General features: G+C 36.2%; 1 protein-coding gene across 2 annotated transcripts; it reads left to right on the top strand.

Moving 5' to 3' along the window:
• Positions 1–189: 189 nt before the first annotated feature.
• cpne3 (copine III) lies at positions 190–21,693 on the top strand. 2 transcript variants are annotated; one of them, XM_041814022.1, is made up of 17 exons: positions 190–327; positions 1,666–1,814; positions 3,649–3,828; positions 4,670–4,744; positions 4,827–4,898; positions 4,985–5,065; positions 5,826–5,915; positions 7,718–7,816; positions 8,980–9,066; positions 11,074–11,133; positions 11,253–11,386; positions 14,513–14,567; positions 14,662–14,713; positions 14,851–14,984; positions 15,535–15,771; positions 16,060–16,172; positions 20,244–20,380. In XM_041814022.1, exons 2-16 carry the CDS (start codon positions 1,683–1,685, stop codon positions 16,168–16,170), a joined length of 1,599 nt encoding a protein of 532 aa, XP_041669956.1. In that variant the 5' UTR covers positions 190–327; positions 1,666–1,682; the 3' UTR covers positions 16,171–16,172; positions 20,244–20,380. The 2 variants fall into 2 exon arrangements, with proteins under 2 accessions (XP_041669956.1, XP_041669955.1); XM_041814021.1 differs by lacking the exon at positions 16,060–16,172 and having other exon boundaries at positions 20,244–21,693.
• The last annotated feature ends 688 nt before the right edge of the window (positions 21,694–22,381 follow it).

Raw genomic sequence — 22,381 nt, 5'->3', positions numbered from 1 at the left:
ATTTTGTTTCTCTAAATCAAAGTGAAGTAAAAATGTTTTCATTTGATAGTATGACAGTGTAACCGTAGCAAACGCTCGTTTAACTGTGCCCTTAAGAAGAGGGCGTAACGTTGAACGTAGGCATGATGAGGGCGGAACCATAGACGTCTATGGGTGGAACTCTCCGGAACTTAAGCATCACATGTGCCTCATAGCCAGAGCACGTATCGCGATGGTTTGAGTCTAAAGGGCGTTACCTCCCTGCTAAGTGGTAATTTCAAGTGCTAACGTCACTTTACAGGACTATTTTCTGTCTATAACGTTTGTACACATCTTTTGCCGTCAACGGTAAGTTTGTATTAATATGTTCATCTCGGTGTGTTTGACGTCTAAATGTTAAACTGCTTATTTTTCACATAACTAGAGCAGTTAGCCGATTAGCGTTAGCTGTCTTAATCTTTCAATCTCCGCAGTTTTTGTCTTTATCACTGATGTATGCGTGGAAAGAGTGGCCGTGTTTACTGTCCATTTCCAGCTAAATGCTGGTGATTGTAGTTAAAGCAAAATGAAAGCTAAAAAGTGCATGGGAATGCCCCGATTTTAGGATTATTTCTTAGTTACACTTCTAAAGATAATTTCTAGATATGTATTTAATGATGGCGGAATCACTCAAAACATCCGAACTACGACGGCCACTGTCGAATATAACTGAAAGTCATCGACTAACTCGGTTGCCCTTTGAGTCCATACACCGACAGAGCCTTAATAGCTTTGCTAGCACTGAGGGAAATGTGTCACATTTTCCATGAGATACGGTAAAGTTAATGGTTCACTAGGCTGTGTCTTGGCTTGAAAACAATGATTTTACTCATAAACTATGAGATTTGATGGCTTGATAATGTATGTGAAGCTAATGTCAGTGTTTAATAAGCTCTAGAAAGTAATGTTGGTGTTATAACGTCTTCTGCTGATATTATTTTCTGCCCCTGATTGATCTCATTTATGAGTAGTGGGGTTGTAATGATGCCAGAATTTTATTAATTGGACTAGATAGCCTACACGTTTCCTACAAAAGTTTCAGAATATTGCAACTTCAACACTTGTGATTATGCTTTTCTGAACAATTCAGCTACCATTTTCCCAAGGATGGTCGTTTTGGAAAGAAAGAATGCAAAAATGCTGACAGACATCAATCCATCATGTACAGGTGTCAGGAGCAGATGACAACTATCAGAGGTGTCATATCTATTTAAGATGCTTATAGTCAGAGCTGCAGTAATCTAACTGCTGATTCAGAGAATAGTGTTCTTATTTGGCAGACGACAAGCTCTGGTTTGTTTTCTTGTTCAAACATGAAAGAAAACGTCAGCACTAACTTAGGCCCATATAAGTAATGAGAATCACGTCAGCATCCACAATCAGTAAAACTGGTATTTTAACATCTGTGTTGGCGGTGTTTGTAGTCGGTGCTTGTGATTGAAACTTCAAAAACCAAACAATTCACCTGGAATTTGGGCTACAATGACAACAAAAATTAGTGTTTTTGTAGAGAAGTTGGATACCAAAACATTGAGGTATATATGTTTTAGTGTAGGTTTGATGTTTCATTTTGACTCATTGTTACGTTTAAGCTCTGGTTCCTGATATCCCTTTTGCTTATACTGTACTTATCTGTTGTTTCTCCAGCTTGTCTTCAGTCAGCCATGGCTGCTCAGTGTGTGACCAAGGTGGAGCTGAGTGTCAGCTGTAATAACCTGTTGGATAAAGACATTGGCTCCAAGTCTGACCCCCTGTGTGTCCTCTTAATGAGCAGCTCTGACTCCAAGTGGTACGAGGTCAGTAAAATGGCTTAATAATACAGAAATGAGAGATTTACAGTTGGTATTAGTGAACTGTTTCCTGTTGCAACAGCCTACTGCAAGTTCTGTTATGTTGTGTGAAGTTCATGTTGACTATTCAGTGCTTAACAAATTTATTAGACCACCTGTCACATTTGTCTCAGCGACCATCCAGCATCATTAAGTGCTTTAATGCGGACTCTTTCATTTTCAGTGAGCTCTCCTCGTTTTGAACAGGAATGAGGGATTTCAAACTGAATTCACCCAAATTTGAGCCGGCTCTCTTGGCTTCTCTGAGAAGTCAGAAATGAATCAAGCATAAGATTCAACCACTAAAACTCATTTTTCTCTTCAGGAATGCAAGTAAATAACTATAATTTGACATATTACTCAAGAAATATTAATGTGCTTTACTATTTTTTCAGTTTTTTTGCAAATCACTAAATTTGAAAATTCATGGATAACAATAATAATTATATTTTAGCATTAAAAATATCATTTGGGTTAAAGAGCTTCTACATATTGGTGTATTAACCATTGCAGAAACATAAAAAAGGATTTTGGTAATTACCAATGCTGTTAATTTAGGGCAGCTGTGGCATAAACCTTACTTTGGTTAGGGTTAGGGTGGTCTAATAAATTTGTTAAGCACTGTATATTGAAACTAGACCTCAGTCTTGAAGCTGACAGCCCTGGTTTGAATCTGACTTGTGGCTCCTTTCCCACATGTCATTCCCCTACTCTCATTCTCCCCAATTTGACTTTTTTCACTGTCCTGTCCCTCAGATAAAGGCACAAAAAGCCAAAAATCAATCTTAGAAAAAAAAAACAAAGCTGTATTATGTGGCTACATAACTAATTTAAATTCAGTTATAGAAAAATGTCCTTTTTCTCATCTTTGACACAAACAGACTGTTTGACACACTGCCTGTCCGTACCTCCAATTTCCACATACAGCGGCTGGGCTGTGCTTCATTCGCAAAGTGCAAAGCAAATGCCCCCTCTGTAATTAACCAGGGCATTTCCACTGTGCAGGCTCTGATCCCTGCAGCTAGTGTATAATAAAAATAAAGACATGGAGTGGTGAAATCTTCAGCTTATACATAAAAACGTTAAACAGTACTATATTTTTGGAAGATTAAATTATCTCACTGAAAACTGGAGCAGAAGTAAAAACAGTCATTCAACATTTCTGGGGGATGTGTTCTATCTCAGTGAACACCATGCTGCCACCAAACAGCAGTTAAAACCCTCCGCTCCTCCACGTTATCCCACCTTTCAAAACCATCACTCTCACAACTGTGTTTTACTAAGGATTTGAGACCTACTAGGAACTAGGTGTAAGACTAAAGGTGTAGCTTCTGCCTACATTGAAACTATCTTAGCTGATGCAGCATGTTACATGTCAGTAGAGTGTAAACTCTGCCATTAAATAGAAATTATGTTTAAATTAGGCTATGATTTAACTTAAAGCATACTTGGTTCAAGCTGGTCCTGGTGTGTAAACTTTCAATAACTCAACATATTCCTTGCAAAATCTTTATTTTCTAAATCCTCCCTAAGAAACCCACACCATTCAAGGACAAAGAATATATGATTTACTTTATACAAAGGTGTGGCTGTAAGGTCAATGTTGCTCAAGCAAAAAAACATAAAAACTCTACAGCATTAATCATTAAACCACAAATGGAAATGCCAGCATGGTGCACAGCTGCAGTTACATCATTTCCTTTTCACGTTTCTTCAGTCATATTAGCCAATAAAGACACCAGTTTTGCTGCCCATTTTTTGAAATCAATGTACAAAATATGTCTCCATTCTTTCTTTTCAGGTGGAACGCACAGAGAAAGTCCAGAATTGCCTCAGTCCAAAGTTTGCAAAGAAGTTTGTTATCGATTACTACTTTGAGATTGTGCAGAAACTGAAGTTTGGAATCTATGATATTGACAACAAAACCATTGATCTGAGTGATGATGACTTCCTGGGGGAACTGGAGTGCACCTTGGGCCAGGTAAGGCTTTAGCTCTCTTCTTCTGGGGGGAAACAACTCTTTTGTTACGTAATCATTAACAACCTTGAACCCCTTTTGCAGCCCAGTTTGTCATGCCATTTTCAATAAAATCCTTTTCTTTTGAGTTTATGCTTAGCTAGAGGTAGTATTCTGGTCTTTAAAACCTAGGCTTCTCTTCTGTTTTTAATGCTAAGTGTAGTTGATATAACAGGAAATATCAGCTAACATGCTATGGTGTAATATTATACCTTTTCTTTGCAATGTTAGAGATCAGAGTAAACATCCCTGAGAAGCAGTTGCTTTATCATCTCTCTTGGTGTAACCTGACCACATATGTTTATTCTGCAGGATTGTTTTGGCTAGTGTTTGTCTAATAGTGTGCATAATGCTGTGTTGGTGATACAGATCAACTGTGCTGCAGCGGCTTTACTGGTATTATCTATACCTTTGGGCAAAAAATGTCAAAAAATTGCAATATTCTTCAAACTGATGGTTTTAAATGATGCATTCTCTCTTATTTTTAAGAATGATGGAACCCCAAAAGTGTTGACGTTTTGAAAACCCCCACATCTGGTTCATTAGACAGGTTCTTCTTAGGGGTCTAATGATTCCAGATTGCAGTCAAACTCCTTCACATTGTTGCAATGTTTTGATACCGAATTTCACCTATGTTTTTGTACTGAAAGGGCATGTAGGAGTTCACCTGCAACTTCTGGTCTCCAAAAGGACCCAACAAATGGTGTTCAGGACTTCTGTTCTTGCTGTGGTATATAGGGATTTGGTTTGTAATGAAATCCTATTGGAGTTTTAACAACAACTTACTTTGCTCACTTTCTTTTAGGTTGTGTCCAGTAAAAAACTGACTCGCCCTCTCATCTTGAAGAACAAAACTCCTGCAGGAAAAGGGACCATCACAGTGAGTGACATGGAGGAACCTTCAACTAAATGTAGTTATTCCATTCTTGTTTCTGACTGTATGTATTTCCTCTGTGTTTCAGATCAGTGCAGAAGAAATTAAAGACAACAGGGTGGCTAATTTTGAAGTTGAAGCGAGGAAACTAGACAACAAGGTAACCTGGTTCTTTTTGAATGTTGTCATTGAACTTATAATATTCATTGCATTTTACTTTATGGTGTACTTTTGATTAATTTATAGGATTTCTTTGGGAAGTCTGACCCATACCTGGAATTCTACAAGCAGACAGAAACTGGATGGCAGCTGGCACACAGGACTGAGGTACACAGTCTTAGGGAAATCAGAGAAAACTAAAATTTTTCAGTATTTACTATTTTCAAGAAAGGGAAACAAAACTCTTACTATTAATTTTTCTTAATATTTAAACTGCACTTTTCTATTTTTTTTTTTTTTTGTTTATACCGCCTACATATTTTCACATCCGTGTGAAAAAGGCACTTTGTTTTCAATTACAGTATACAGTATAATAGTACCACTTTAATGTAGATGTGGTCATCATTGCACTTTATAAATATCTGTTTTTAAGGGCAGTACATGAATGATGTTATTAATATTTTTACTTCTTAACCATCAATAACAGCAAATATAAACAGAATATCTCAAAGATAATGATACTGATAACGAATCTTTAATAAACGGCTTGTATTGCTTACATAGTGCACTTTAAAAAAAAACTTTTACTTGTCCATGTTGAGAAATACTATCTGTCTCTTATTTAGTTTTCAAAGTAGTTTGATTTCAAGTTTTTAAGGGTCTATATTTTTTGTATTGTAAATAATCCTTGTTATATGAAACGGCTAACCAGTCAATTTTCAGTATTTTTTAATTAAAAGTCAAACTGAAGTTAATTTTGTTTTTGTGTCATACAGCAGACATTTATTCTCTAAAACATGTAATTAAAGAGCAAAATGTAAACATAGAGAAAGAGATGTCTGTATATCTTTGGAAATTCATCTTCTTCAAAAAGTTTTTTTTTTTACTGGAATATGCTGTGTTTTGGTTATTTTCTTTCCATCCTCAGGTGGTGAAGAATAACTTGAATCCTACATGGAGGCCCTTCAGGATCCCTCTGCAATCCCTCTGTGGAGGAGACCTTGACAAGCCTATAAAAGTAACTATAGCACTATATACATGAGATTAGTATTACCTGTGGATGTCTGATAATTTGTAAAATACCCCTGACGTCAGTTGTTGTTGCGGTGCATTCGAACGAGATAAGCAAAGTCTTTAATGTACTTGAATCTGATTTACAAGGGATAAATATTACCTGTGGACTTCTGTGTGTGCTGTAATATGGTAAGATAATTTCCCCAAGATTTTTTACTCTGCATAGACGGTCCCCCGGTAATAATAATCCTGTGCGAATAGGGTTTTAGACACCTTTTTGATTACTTTTACACTCCCTACACTTCTGGAATATGTTGCTGTAAAATTGCATTCACACCTGGAACTGTATAGATAATTTTGGTTTAATATCAATAGTCCTTTATTTTATTTATTTATGATCATGACACTTCATTGGAGAAGTAACTAGTTTTCATGGCAAAAATATGGTTGTTTTTAGATACATATTGTATAAACTGTCTGGAGTTAATTTAGTTTGATGACTTAAATTATGTTTTAACTTCTGAAGCAAACATGTCAGGAAGGAAGCTGTTTCCAAACACACTTAACAAGTGAGTTACCCAGTGTGTGTTACAGTGTTTGTCACTTCTCATCCTATCATCACTTGGGGTGAAATGTGTAGAGAGTTTATGGGAGGGGTGCATCACTTCATCAGGGTCTTTGGCCCTTCAAGTTTCTTTCAATTAACCTGATACATTTGTCTGAAACTGCACATACTTTTCTTGTTTGCCATTTTACCTCCAACATCTATCTGGTACTCTAGTATTATAGAGAGAAATATGTGTTTTCAGTCTCACTTTTGCATGTTTTTGGTTCTTTTGTCTTCAACGCCTACAGTATTTTTTTGTACACTGAAAGGGTTACTTCTCCTGAATTACAAACTTACCCAACTACTGTCAGGTTATGCTGATAGTTGTTTTTTGAACTGCTGAGAATCTTCCTTCTGCACAACACCGTCACTGTGTTTACATAATATAAAAAAAATAAAATAAAATAAAATAAAATATTGTGATAGACTAAAACTGGACTTTTCAAATATACTCCTTTAAAAATGAAGGGACTGAAATCACATGTCAGACCTTGATGAAGGAGTAATTCAAGTTTAAAATCTTTGCTGATGTGTGTTTATGGTCATATTTGAGAGCAAAATAAATGTAACAATAGTCAGTGGAAACCAAATTCCTTAACCAATTGAGGGGTTTATTTAAAATGACTCCAATAATCAAAGTTAAAAAACTGAAATCAAGCTTGTGTGAATGCTACCACAGATGCTCATAATTGGTCTCACTAATTTTGTTTGGCCCCCACGCCCCTGTATGCTCCCCTAACAACATCTAAGCAGGCTACTGATGAGTCAGTCAGCAGATGGTGTCCTGGGGGATCTACTATTAGATCTGGATCAGGAAATCAGGGAGCGCCTGGATAGTTTGCAACAGTACTTTGTGGCATATTGCATCCTATTGTAGCTGAGTCAGGCATCTCTGTCAATAAATGGGATCTTCCTCGCTATTTATATACCAGGACAAGGACAGCAGTTCATTTTAATGGTCTAATGCAGCTGTAGATGCCTTTAACTGAGCATGTAAACGTAGTGATCTCTTCAGTTGCAGACGATACAAAAAATCTTGCTCTGAACTCATACATTGTGTTCTAAGCTAGATCTGCATTATTTTTGTGATTTGAAAGAGAACTAATCCTTGTAATACATTTTATAATCATGTTTTGTGTGTAAAAGATGAAACAGTTGTCCTTCTTGTCACGTCACTGAATGTGTTCACATGTTTCCAGGTTGAGTGTTACGACTACGACAACGATGGATCACATGATCTCATTGGTACTTTTGAGGCCACAATGACACGCCTCACAGAAGCGTCTCGGACATCTCCGGTATGAGTTGGTGTTTCTGTGTTAATATTAAAAACAAACAAACATTCATTTAACAGTCTTAAACAGGTGGAGGATTTTTATTCTACTTTAATAGCAAGTCGAAAAACGACTCACTTGACACTAGGACATAACGATTTGGGAAAATAATCTAATAGCGATTTTTTTTTCTACCCAAGATTGCAATTAAATATGCAATTATTTTTTTAAGTTCCTCATCTTATGTGTTTTCAAAACAAAAACAAGCAATATTTCAGCCTATACTATAACCAACACAATATTAGATTAAACCAGGGCTGGACTAATTTGAAAAATATCTAATTGTGATGATTTCGACTCATTTTGCAAATAAGATGTGAACTGTTGTATTAGAGGGAGTGATAATTTTAATATAACTCTCATATTTAGCAAGAAAAACATACAAAAATGAGGAAAATAGGAGTTTTTTTGTACACTATTCTAAAAATATGGCACTAAAATGATTGCATAATATGTAATGCATAACTCTGCTGCAAAAAAAACTTTTAATCTGGTATTTTGACACAAATGTCAGGTGAACGAAATACTGCACCTTCTGCGATTTGAAAATTGCAGCAGGCCATATTGTGATTTAATCTAATTTGCTATTAATTGCCAAGCCCTACTTGACATATCAGATTGTGTCAGTGTTACTGTAAATCTCTTGAAAATATACTTAAAAGAAACTTAAATGAGAATTGAATTACAGTGAATTATTTTGTTATAGTCTAGTTCTTTAAAGTTTTTCTTTCTATTAATGTTGACTTTAATAGTACAAAACACGGGAAGCTTTTACCTCAGAGGCTACAAAGGACAGGAGAAAAGAATAAAATAAAGAGCAGGCTTTTCATGTTGTAAAATTGTTGTAAAAGAAATAATAAACTATTCTTCAACTTCTGTATTCATATATTTTATTAGGTATTTAGCCTTATTGGTTTACAACAGAATTCTTGCCGTGCAGTTAAACAGGTTAAACTTCATTGCACTCTTCAAAAATATGGAAATTTCCTTTGCATAAAAATTATACTTCTATGTGTCTAACTTTAAATATTAATTGGTTGTTGGCTAATGTAAATAGGTTTTTTCACTACTTCAGATTTTTCTTGTCTTGCCACATTGACACCTGTGTTGTGTTGTTTCTTCCACAGGCTGAGTTTGAGTGTGTTAACAGTAAAAAGAAGCAGAAGAAGAAAGGCTACAAGAACTCTGGTGTTGTGAGTGTTAAGCACTGTCAGGTAAAGTGTTGTTAAATTTGTCAAAATTGTAGTACTCCATTGACACCACATCTTTTAAATGATAGAATATCCTTTATTTTTGTGATCGATTCTGCTAAAGTACCAAAGTTATGAAAGACCACACAGATGTACAGCCATCTTTATAACCCAAAGCTGCTGCGAGCATCGCTAGTTAAAAACAAGGTGGTGATACTGATACAAGCTCCAGAACAAAATACTGAGTATTGAAAAGTTACAAGGACTGTCTCACTCCTGCCTGACTTCAATATGCAGCTCCTCACTTACTCGTAAATTCTGAAGTGTTATGGTTTGTGTTTTCCTGCCACTCGAAGGACTGCGTGACCTCAGAGCTTAAGACATATCTACTTTTCTAACCAACCCACCTTTGAATGCGTGTAAAAGGGCCTGCTATGGTTTAGAAAAGAAGAGTGAGAAGGCGTGTTGATTTTTGAGACTCTCCTGTGGGGGCCTTGTGTGTTCAGAAGAAAAACAATCCTGTGATGATTCTGCGTCTTCAACAAGTCAACAAGAAATGGGAACAATTAAAAACCCAGAGAAAGTGTGAGGTTACTCCAACAGTTCTAGTGACACAGTCCAACCAGAGGCTAAGATATGGTTTAAAAAAATGTTTTATTTTATTTGAAGCTCAGCCAAAAATGTATCAAAAACACATGCACACAAAAAAATCCAGATTAGATCTTAAAAGATTACATGTAGAAGTAAATTAATCAACAGTGAAAATGGATTTTATGAATTTTTAAAAATGATTACATGGATGAAAAATGATGTAAAAACCAATGCAAAAGCAAACATTGGTTCAAAATGAGAATATATGTAGCAAAAATATAAAATAGTATGAAGGAAAAACAAGTAAAAGGTATCAAAAATATGATTGAAAAAACCCCCACAAAGGATAGCTTCTGGGGTCAATTTAGTACTTCACCTCAGACCATAGAATCTTATTTAGTTTGAAAAACTTTCTAGTTTTTGGGTTGCTCTTGTTGGATTCTGTTTAGCCCTCATTGGGAGATTGCTTTCCTTTCCACCAGGAGTAGCTACAATCCTTAACTGGTTTGCTCACCAATAAGGGTCATTGTTGATCCCTCACAGAAGGTCTCAGGGCTGAAGCACATGCACAAGGGTTTGCATCTGCAAGAGACCAGTGATGGTCAAACTGGGGCCTTTTTTATAACTGGTTTCACCAATGAGAAGAAATAAAACATTTATCTTATTAAACACAACCCCCAATACAGTCAAAAGTCTAAAGAGAAACACTGATAATTAAACAGAAATTTACACTAATTTATTTATTTATTTATTTATTTTTTAAGAAAATGATTTAATAACAACAGAAAGTTGATTCTCTCAACAAAACAGATAAATAAGGCTAGTTTGGAGCTGTTTTACTGCAGTTACAATAAAATAACACCTCTTCATCTCTCTGCTCTGCCTTCCATCATTGACACTGCATGGCTAACTGCTCTCTTTCATTCACCAGTGGCCAAATAGGTGTAATAAAGTCCTTTAAGAATCTCTGAAGCTGCACATTATACTGTCTGTCACAGATAGAGAACAGAGGTGAAAGAAGGACATTTTCACTGGTTCCTCAGTTGTTCCTCAGTCTAACATTTTGACTGTTGCCTTTAAGCTTCACATCGCTACACAAACACTGAATCCCTGACATAAAATGTCCTGATGAAGAAAATTAGAGATTACCGACAGAGAGCATTACTATTACACTGCTATAAGCTCTATGACAATTTTGGTATATTGTTACTTTATCTAATGTACAGCTTTGAAATAAAATACAAAATTTGGTGCACAGGAGGTCATTTTTTTGTTTCCATGGTGTTGAAGCAAGTACCGATAGTATTTGATTTTTATTCATCTAGATTTTTACATATTTTGACAATTCTATTTTATATTTTTTGTGCTGCATTTTTTAAAATTGTGTAATTAATCCCTTAGTAATGAGAGATTAAGATGACATTTTACATTTTCTATTAGGTGGTGAAGGAGTACACTTTCCTGGATTATATCATGGGAGGCTGTCAAATCAACTTCACGGTAGGTTTTTTCTCTAATAGTTATTATTTTTATTCATTTGTGTTCTAAAAAAACTCTTCTTTTTGTTTTTCTCCACAAATTAAACTTTCTATCTGTCCCACTTGAATGTTTCTTTCCAGGTTGCAATCGACTTCACCGGCTCCAATGGGGATCCCAGGTCTCCTCAGTCTCTGCATTACATCAGTCCTCAGGGAGTTAATGAGTACCTGTCTGCCATCTGGTCTGTGGGCAATGTCATCCAGGACTATGACAGGTATGTAAGACTCATAAAATACAGGGTGCATTCAAAACTGACTGCTGTACTAGAAGCATGAAAGTAACATTTGCAGTATGTTAAAAATACTTGGCTTTTGTAATGAGCAAAAACACCAAACTAGTATGCATAATGGGTATACTTTAGGTGACGCTTACTTCATTCATATAAAACATTTGATATACTTATGGCAAAAAGCTGTAATTTAATGAAACAGTATTCATTTAATTACAGCAGACCTATTTAATAACAGTGTCTTGCTGTCAACCCAGGAACTATCCAGAATGAGCTCACTAGAATCAAAATCTTTCCTGTAGGATGCCTATGGGATGTCTTATCAGTGTTGGTAAATAAGCACCTGCCTAGTGCCACTTTCAAACAGCATTTTCACATTCATTACATGGATTTACTAGATAACTAGCAAGAGCTAAAACGTTAATTAGTAGCACTAGTACTGCAGGTAGTTAGTGTTGTAGTACTTGAAGAGTCTAGGTCTCAAGACTGGTCTCGAGACTACATTTTGAATGTCTTGGTCTTGTCTCAGAATAGAGGGCATTTTTACTTGCTCTTGTCTAGGTCTTATACGGGCCAGACTCGGAATTAAGACCATTAATTCCATTAAGACCGGTCCAGACCACCACTGATGTGCCATTCTTTAATGTCATTAATACGATGATAAGGAGAAGCCCTTGCAAAACAACATATAGCTTCTTCTTTACTCATGGTGTTGAGCTCAGGTTTTTTTTAGTGTTTTGTTATTGAATTTTGTTCAGGCTGGTAATATGATGTCATTTTCACTTGAACTGTTCCTGATTCATTAATGTTGTAATTTTACCTAAACCGGATGATGTTAGGTCTCTGATTGTTCTGCCTCTTTGGAGAAGTATTCAAGTGCCTTTTGTGTCAGACGCCTGCAAAAACTCAGATTTTAGCACATCAGTACATCTTATTTCTCGTTAGAAATACCTCTTAAAACTTATTTTAGGCCTCATTCACCTGACAAATCTAGATAAACATCTAATTTTCAGATATTTAAAAAATTGTGGACTTGTCAGTGGCTTCTAAATGCATATAAGGATTTCTTTTTGACAAGAAGTTAGTTGAACAGATTTGCTGAGATTTGAGATTTTTTGCATTGTGGTGCTTTCAAAAATGAGTTGCAGACAACTTTGTTTTTTGCTTTCAAAATTATTTGTAATAAAACTAAAATTGATGAGAGAGTACTCAATTACTGATTAACCTTGTAATGATTGTTTTAAATTGATTTTTATGGTCTTGGTCTTGACCCCCAAAAGTCTTTGACTTGTCTTGGTCTTGGTGCACTCTGGTCTCATGCTTGTGTTGGTCTTGGATAATGTGGTCTAGACTTCTACATTACTGGTAGTACTTGTACTTCTATAAGTTTCAGTGAATAGTTAATTCAGCTGCAGATATCTTAAATTATTTTTTGATGTCCAACTAGGGTCAGAATCTGATGAAAACTTAGGGAACTGAATCTATCTACACATATCTTAAACCCTTTAAAAATCTGAAGTAGACATTTTCACAATAAATGGACAGATTGCATATTTATTGAATAGACCTGTACATCAATCCTTTTGTCAAAAAGAACATCTCCAATATCCACAATGGGGTTCCACAATGGTTGTTTTACATATCTACAACATAATTTCTCTCGGTCTGAATTTTGGATGAAAACAAAGGGCCAAGTCCCTGAAAAAACCCTGTAATTTCAGGTCTCCACAATCTAATTGTATCAGTCCAACTGAAACATCAGTAGGAGTAAAATGACACACATGGGAGCTCTTTTTAAAATTTAAGATGATAGTTTTATTGAATAAAGCAGCTGCCGCCATGAAGGAAATGTACACAGTATGACCAAACCTGCAAAGGTAAAAAGATAAACTCAAGTCAGTCAACAGGTGTGATAAAAAAGGTCTCCACTTTGATTGACACATGGGAAACAAGTAAAAAAAATTTGCTTTCAAATCTACAGAGATGCTAAATAAAGTAGCTACAATCCATTACATGTTTTTTATGTTTTGTTTTGTTTTGTTTTTTTTGTCAAAAAATAAAAGTACCAGATTTTTGGAAGTGATTCTGTTTTTCTCTGAGTAGTTTTATCTTCTTGTGTTTTTGTAGACCTCTGTTGTAGGCTAGGATCAATTAGTGTGGAAAGCAATAGGAGCAGAAGGCAATCTGCTGTAATGAAAACCAGAACCCACTAACAGTTAACAAATGATAAAGCAATAGGAGCAGATTACAGTCTGCTGTAATGAAAACCAGAACCCACTAACTGTTATCTAATGATGAGTAAGCCTTATATACTGTCTTATAAGGACATCTACCTTCTTTTTTTTTAAATCTACTCTTTGATATTCTCTCTAAATTGGTGTTTATTGTGTAAAATTGCATTTTCATTGGAGGTCAAAAGCAGATTGATTAGATAGATATAGTGTCTCTTAACTAAATGTTAATCTGTTGGTAAACAAAGACTGCTCAATAAATTTGATCTTTATCTACATTGTAAAAGTCTGATTTTATCCTACTAATTAGAAACTGTATTTCTTGTAAACATGCAATGCTTTCTCACTCAACACGCCTACATTTACCTGTTGGACTGCGATGTAATATGCAGTGTTAATGCTTTTACAGCATTTTCATGCAGTCAGGTGAAGCTCAAATATCAGATACACTCAGATTAATAGATGCTATTCAATATTTATATTGGATTTAACAATGTTGTAAGCACAGGTCTTATGCACAAAGAACAGCAGAAAGTCATCACCTTAAAAATATTACTAAAATGCACTCTTAAAACCTATATCATTTATCAAATTTCCTTTTGATACCCCAATATACTGAGTAGCATAATCACATGTTGTAGGATTTTCTTGTTAGGTGTAGTAAAACTTTAAAACACACATTTACAGCTTTTCAGTATCAGGCTCTGCTACTGCCAAAAGTTAAGTATCTGCTGCAAAGCATGTTTGTCCGTTATAGGTTGTACAAATCCCCTTGAATAGCAGATTTAAGACTTGATGTGAGGCAATGAAATTTTGCCACTTACGCCTACAATGCTGCAGTAACAAACATTTGTCATTTTTATTTTTTCCTACTGGGTAGTGACAAGATGTTTCCTGCGTTTGGCTTTGGAGCTCAAATCCCTCCTACTTGGCAGGTAAGACTTTATCTGTCTTTAGCTACAAATGTATCTAGAAGTTTCTTTATTATATCATATTTACGGAATATAAATTATATGCCTCTCTCAACAGGTTTCTCACGAGTTTCCTCTAAATTTCAACCCTTCAAATCCATTTTGTGCAGGTATGTTTACAATCTTTTGCTCCATAGGCACACTACCACAGGTTAATATCACCCAGTGAACATTTTAACCTTGTTATGCAGCATGGATTCACTTTGTGAACTGACACAAATATGATCCCTTGAACATGTGTGTGTAGGTGTTGAAGGTATCGTAGAGGCCTACAGGGTCTGTCTGCCTCAGGTCAAACTCTATGGACCCACAAACTTCTCCCCCATCATCAACCACGTTGCCTGCTTTGCTAAACAAGCCCTGCAGCAGACCACTGCCTCAGTAAGTGATTATCAGTCATAAAGACAGAGACCATAAACTTAGTGGGAAATGTTTACTTAGGGAATAAATCAGCCAAGAAGTAACACCACTTTATTATAGACTTCTATATGTTTTTGAAACCAGTGAAGTCGCCACCTGCTGGCCATCTTGTTGCAAAAATGACATAAACATATTTTGACACAAAAAATTGTATTGCATATGGAAGATGGTATTCACTCTACTTAAAAGAAGAGATAAGACCATGAACTCATAGGAAAATGTTTGCTCAGTGCATTTTGCAGCCATTTTGGCCCCATAATTTACCTTCTTTCAAAAACAAAGATTAGAGCCACCTTTTACTGGTATTATATTGGGGAACATCATAATATTTGTATTTTTGTCCAACTTGTGCATGAGGTTCAGTAGTTACTAGAGATATAAATATCCATGCAGTAACAATATCAATGTATTATGTTAGACCACAGTCTAAGTAGCATTTGTGTCTTGATATAAAAAAATTAAAATAGTTCTGATGCTTGTTTATTGATCTGCTGTCTCTGTTCTCTTTAAGCAATACTTTGTGCTGCTGATCATCACTGATGGAGTGATCACTGACATGGACGAAACTCGCAACGCCATCGTCAACGCCTCCCGTCTTCCTATGTCCATCATCATCGTCGGGGTCGGGGACGCAGACTTTAGCGCCATGGAGTTCCTAGATGGAGACGATGGACGTCTTCGCTCCCTGTCTGGAGAGGCGGCTATGAGAGACATTGTGCAGTTTGTTCCATTCAGACAGTTTCAAAATGTAAGTCGGTGTCAATATAAGACAATATATTTCTTTAATTTGGGTGTTTGCTGTGATTTCACCTGATTTTTTTTTCTCATCAAGCTGGCTCATTCTGCTACAAAAACTGCATGAATCTAGCATTTTTCTGAGCGCTTTACTATGTCATTTTTAGTTTAACTTGCTTCACACATGTAAATAAAAACACTCCCCTGTAGTTTTCATAAATCAGACCTAGGGATTCCCAGCCCCTTACCTGAGAGCGCACTGAGCTTACCTGTGTGCCTGTGTTTATTTATGTCTTTTCAGGCACCCAGCCAGGCTCTTGCCCAATGTGTTTTGGCTGAGTTACCTCAACAAGTGGCCTACTTCTTCAATTTATTCAAACTGAAGCCTCCTCACGATCCCAGTCCTTCATAGGGGTACCCAGAATATTTCAGTCACTAAGCCCACCTCCATCCTCACCTTCGCTTGTCCGTCATAAATAACAACCTCCCTCAATCATTGCATGTCTGCACTGCATGACTAACATTTTTTGGAGTTTTTCGTCCTCTGTCAACTAATGTTAAAGGGAAAATCTGTTCTTTTTAGTCTTTATACATAGCTCCCAAAAAGATATCTAAGGTGGTTTAAAAGCAGGTGTGTTGCAGAGGTAGTATAGAGGCAAAGGAGCTTTGACAATCAACACAGCAGCAGAGACAAAAACAGATGGAAAATTTAAAGAAAAACTGATAAACAATTCTTCACATGTGAATGAGGTGTTATTGTCACTGCACAGAGACAAACATCTGTTTTAAAAGTCGATGTTTATGCCTGTGAAATAATGGAAATAAGATCAGTGTTTCACTTCAGTCAGTGACCATGCAAACCAGTGCCTTTAAGCTGTGTGCATTTTGGATTGTTTGTATTAGTTTAGTATTTCTCCAGTAAATCCATGGCTGATTAGTATATTTTGACAAAAAAAAAAAGAAAACACTACAAAAGGAGACATTTTTAAGGACTCCTGTTTCCATCAGGTGCTTTTATCTCTACAAGCACCTAATCTTATCTTATGGAAAAAAATCTTTAAAAAATATCAGGATTCTAAGAATTTTCCCGATTTATTTTCACTAGAGACAACTCTTTATGGTTAAAACGCTATAAATATGCAGTCCTTGATGTCTATGATTTATTATTTATACATATCATGAGTCCAAACCACTTGGACTTTATTGTACAGGGATTGAGGAAGAAAACAGACGATAACAATATTTTTTTTGGCTATGAAATCTAATGTATGACCATCAATAGTAATAATATAGCCTGAAGAGGTCATGAAAAGTTACACCCACATGTGAGGGAAAAGCAGTTCAAAAACATTAACAAGAAAAAGAAAAGAAGAAATACCTGCACACATTTTCTCAACCTTTTTTAAAAAGTCATGTTTCTGCCAATACTAAATGATTGCAGGAAAGGTAGTTTATATGGAAAACAAAACAAAAACCATACATGTAATGAAGCAGCTCTAAAAACAGCTAAATTAAAATGTGAGTTTTTGTATAACTGAACACCCATAACCTAATTTTACAGCTTGTAGTGTGTTTTATAAAGTTTCGTTTCAGCTTTTTTGTTGGGAAGAACTGCAGCTTATGAATACAGAGATTACTCAGTCTGATGTAGTGTATCTGTAATGAGGTGTAATCAATAGTTGATTGCAATAAGTTTTGAGAAGGTGAAAACAATGCAGTAAACTTGTTTGAAAAATGGTCAAATTTTTAAAATCTGATGACTGTGAGGGTTGTTCATACTGTTGCTGCCATCTAGTGGAAGACTAAGTTAATACATTTAAAGATATCTTACAGCAATGTCTGCATCAGTATTAAATTAGATAATACACACGTGGACAAAATTGTTGGTACCCCTCTGTTAATGAAAGAAAAACCCACAACGGTCACAGAAATAACTTGAATCTGACAAAAGTGGTAATAAATAAAAATTCAATGAAAATTAACCAATGAAAATCAGACAGTGCTTTTGAATTGTGGTTCAACAGAATTATTTTAAAAAACAAACTCATGAAACAGGCCTAGACAAAAATGATGGCACGCTTAACTTAATATCTTGTTGCACAACCTTTTGAGGCAATCACTGCAATCAAATGATTTCTGTAACTTTCAATGAGACTTCTGCACCTCTCAGCAGGTCTCATGAGCAAACTGCTCCAGTTGTCTCAGGTTTGAAGGGTGCCTTCTCCAGATGGCATGTTTCAGCTCCTTCCACAGATGTTCAACAGGATTTAGATCAGGGCTCATAGAAGGCCACTTCAGAATAGTCCAATGTTTTGCTCTTAGCCATTATTGGGTGTTTTTAGCTGTGTGATTTGGGCCATTATCCTGTTGCAAGACCTATGACCTGCGACTGAGACCAAGCTTTCTGACACTGGGCTGCACATTTCTTTCTAGAATACCTTGATAGTCTTGAGATTTCATTGTACCCTGCACAGATTCAAGACACCCTGTGCCAGATGCAGCAAAGCAGCTCCAGAACATAACAGACCCTCCTCCATGTTTCACAGTAGGGACAGTGTTCTTTTCTTGGTATGCTTCATTTTTGCATCTGTGAACATAGAGCTGATGTACCTTGCCAAGTTCCAGTTTTGTCTCGTCTGTCCATAGGACATTCTCCCAGAAGCTTTGTGGCTTGTCAACATGCAGTTTGGCAAATTCCAGTCTTGCTTTTTTATGATTTGTTTTCAACAGTGGTGTCCTCCTTGGTCGTCTCCCATGAAGTCCACTTTGGCTCAAACAACGACGGATGGTGCAATCTGACACTGATGTACCTTGACCTTGGAGTTCACCTTTAATGTCTTTGGAGGTTGTTCTGGGCTCTTTTGTTACCATTCGTATTATCCGTCTCTTCGATTTGTCATCAATTTTCCTCCTGCGGCCATGTCCGGGGAGGTTGGCTACAGTCCCGTGGATCTTAAATTTCTGAATAATATGTGCAACTGTAGTCACAGGAACATCAAGCTGCTTGGAGATGGTCTTATATTCTTTACTTTTAACATGCTTGTCTATAATTTTCTTTCTAATCTCCTGAGACGACTCTCTCCTTCGCTTCATCCGGTCCATGTTTAGTGTGGTACACACCATGTCACCAAACAGCACAGTGACTACTTGTCACCCTTTAAATAGGCTGACTGACTGATTACAAGTTTGTAGACACCTGTGATGCTAATTAGAGGACACACCTTGGTTGAACATGTCCCTATGGTCACATTATTTTCAATCTTTTCTAGGCGTACCATCATTTTTGTCCAGGCCTGTTTGATGAGTTTGTTTTTTAAAATAATTCTGTTGAACCACAGTTCAAAAGCACTGTCTGATTTTCATTGGTTAATTTTCATTGAATTTTTATTTATTACCACTTTTGTCAGATTCAAGTTATTTCTGTGACCATTGTGGGTTTTTCTTTCATTAACAGAGGGGTACCAACAGTTTTGTCCAAGTGTGTAGATGGATAGATTAATGATTTTATCAAGTGCTGCTTGCCCTGTTGCCTCACAGTAAGAAGGTTCCCGATTTGAATCCCTATCAGACAGGGGCTTTCTGTGTGGAGTTTGCATGTTCTCTCTGGGTACTCTAGCATCAGCAGTCAGCCTGATGAGCATGTCTTTGGTCTGTGGGGGGGAGCAAAGGTTGTTTGTCTCTCTATGCCAGCCCTTTCACTGGCAGTCAGTCCAGGGTGTACCCAGCCTTTTACCCAATGAAAGCTGGGATTGGCTCAGTATTTCAACAGAAATGTTAAAAGGCTATGGACTTGAAAAGTAGTTTTCCAATGATAATGTGACTTGTTTAATAACTTCCAGACTTCAAAGAATAGGGTAACACTGTTGTAAACACAAGCATGTTGCACAAAATGTAAACCACATTTGGAATGTCTTTCCGTCTTCCTTCATGCTTGTGTCATTACTTCTTCTGAGGGCTCTCCTACATGATACAACCAGGTGGAAATCCCAAACTTTACTTCTATTGGACCACACTACACTATGTAACCAGTCAAATGAGAGTGGGGTAAGACATGCTCCAGGCACGCACTTGGATCAAGATTTGATCATGTGACTGGTGTGTCGCTGTCTTTGGCCACTGTATATGAGCACCTGCTCTACCACCTGAGCTAAACCGGAACCCACGTTTGGAGTTTTTCCATCAGAATAACAGTTTGAAACTTGAAAATATTGAAAGGAAATGAGTTGCTGCTAAACAGTACATCTTTATGCAACAAGTATGAGTAACTAATCTGGAAGCTTTCTCCTTACAGTGGCATTTTGACAAAAAATCTCTGAAGATTTTGGACATTGCAAGAAAATTTCATGTCTTCATCTGCATGATTTTCTGTTTCTCTTTCATGCATCATTCATTTAATCAAATCAAATAATACCAATCCCATAATGCATGGTAAAATACCATTTCCTCTTCACTGTTTTGAACTTTTTAATCCTTTCTCTTTTTCAGGCTCCTCAGGAAGCTCTGGCAAAGAGTGTGTTGGCAGAAGTTCCTGCTCAGCTTGTGGATTTTTTTAATACAATGAAGCTGAAACCACCAAACCCCAACAATCCTGCTGCACAGCCTGCAGGGAACATCTGAATTTGACTCAGACTCATTATTGTCTCTTGCAGATATAAGGTACACACACAGCCTCATCTCACAGTCAGAAAAATATGCAACAAAATTTTCATTATCTGAATGGAAAAGAAACATGCAACTTTGCCAAGTAAACCATTTTAACCTCACAGAATTCAGCATGTGCAAACACTCCAGTCTATAGACCAGCCTGCAATTCAGGCCAATTTATTAGAAGCCTCCATGTGTGTCAATTTGAGCTGTAATTCTAAGCCAGTCATTCCCATTTTATAACTTACTTGGTTTAGTTAGCCAAAGAAAATATGATATGTAAGATGCATTTACCTGGCATATAAGCATTTATTGTTTCTGTTGTGGCACTGAACATAATTCTGATTTGAAATGCTGCTGTGCCTAAATTTAGCTTTTCTGTCTTTTTGAGGGCTCAAAAACAAAGTTAAAGTATTTCTGTTAGGGATTTTATCCACTAAGTTAATCAGATATTCCAGTAAATAAGTGGAAACCCTTAAAATCTGATGTTTACATCCTCAGGCAAACTGCTGCAGCTCTGTTAGTAGCATCCTTATGTGGATGTAGCAAAGTGCTTATGTAGTTTCTGCTGTTTTGGCACATGCAGTGTATATTTGAATAGTTACTGTTGCACATGCTTTTTATGCTTTCATACCATAACGCCATGAACTACAAAGACCAAGTTTATTTTGTTTGACTGAGTTGGTTGCCAAAATCTGTTTTCAGTTCTGTGACGAGACAAGTATGATCCTTAAATGCTGATTACAACTACAAAGTGTTGTCATTTGGTTGTTGCTGTTTTGTGCCATCAGTCAGTAATGTTTGTAGATTCATTGTTGTCAAACTATGTCAGTTATTTGTCATTGTGTGCAAGTGAGCAAAAATTTTATCTTGTATTTCTGCAGAAAAAGACTCACACAGCTCAGAATAAGATATTTTTTTATATCATGTAACATAAGCCTTAGCTTTGGATTCTCCTTCTTTTAATTTCTTACTTGTATCAGTATTAAACATGCTTTTGCTGTAGAAGCCATATTTAGCTATAGATGCCCTTATTGTAAAGAGTCTTGCGTTAATTTTGGCTTATAAATTGGCGCTTTACAAATACTGATTGATTGCTTTACAGTATATTAATAATATAAAAACACATGCATATTTGATGGAAAATGTATTTTATCTTGTGATTTTATTGTTTTTATGTGGCGCAGTGAGAGCTGAAGATCATGTTTTCTGTTGTGCTCCGTGATCGAACACTGTGGGTCATGATGTGCCTTAGTGTTAAAAAGTGTATCAAGCCTGATAATAAAGCCGCTTTTCAATCAAATTTGAACTTTACCTTTTTAACTGTACTTGCATGATTGCAAAGTCAGCATTTACCCTGTACTGTAACTCATACCTAACCCTTCAAACTAGGGCTGGAGATTATGGCAAAAATTAAAATCACGGTACACTGAACTTTTTACCTCGATTACGATTAATGAACGATTATTCCAGCCCGAACTTCCGACAGTTTTTTCTGTAAATATTTGTATGATTTTAAAAAAAATAATTGAAAGGAACACACAGATAAACAATTTATGGTTATTTATTGAAACATTTGGAAATCAAAACACATCAACTGAAATCAAAATGTTTTACGCAAAAAGTCAAATTTTCCAAGAAAAGTAGTAGCTTGTATTTCTTGCTTACAACATAAATTATTTTTAAACTGTTGTATAAAAAATAGAAAATCACTTTGCTGCCCATGCTGCACAGTCGGCTCCGTATTTGACTTTTTGCTGACCGGATGGGGTGGCGTCACATGACTAGTACTTCTTCTCTTGGGTTTCCAGTAGGGCTGAACGATTTAGGAAAATAATCTAAATGCAATTTTTTTTTTTTTTTACCCAATATTGTGATTTAATATGCAATTATTTCTTAAGTTCCTCATCTCATGTATTTTCCAACAAAAACAAGCAATAATTCATTCTATACTATAACCAACATAATATTAGATTAAA

The sequence above is a fragment of the Cheilinus undulatus genome, linkage group 19 (assembly GCF_018320785.1).
Source record: "Cheilinus undulatus linkage group 19, ASM1832078v1, whole genome shotgun sequence".
Taxonomy (NCBI): domain Eukaryota; kingdom Metazoa; phylum Chordata; class Actinopteri; order Labriformes; family Labridae; genus Cheilinus; species Cheilinus undulatus.
Note: the sequence above shows the minus strand (reverse complement) of the source record. Positions and strands in the feature narration are given on the sequence as shown.

Coding starts and splice junctions, on each gene's coding strand:
- cpne3 (XM_041814021.1), top strand. CDS start 1,683: ATGGCTGCTCAGTGTGTGACCAAGGTGGAGCTGAGTGTCAGCTGTAAT. Junction 3,829..4,669: donor TGGAGTGCACCTTGGGCCAG/GTAAGGCTTTAG, acceptor ACTTTCTTTTAG/GTTGTGTCCAGTAAAAAACT. Junction 11,387..14,512: donor GTCATCCAGGACTATGACAG/GTATGTAAGACT, acceptor CCTACTGGGTAG/TGACAAGATGTTTCCTGCGT.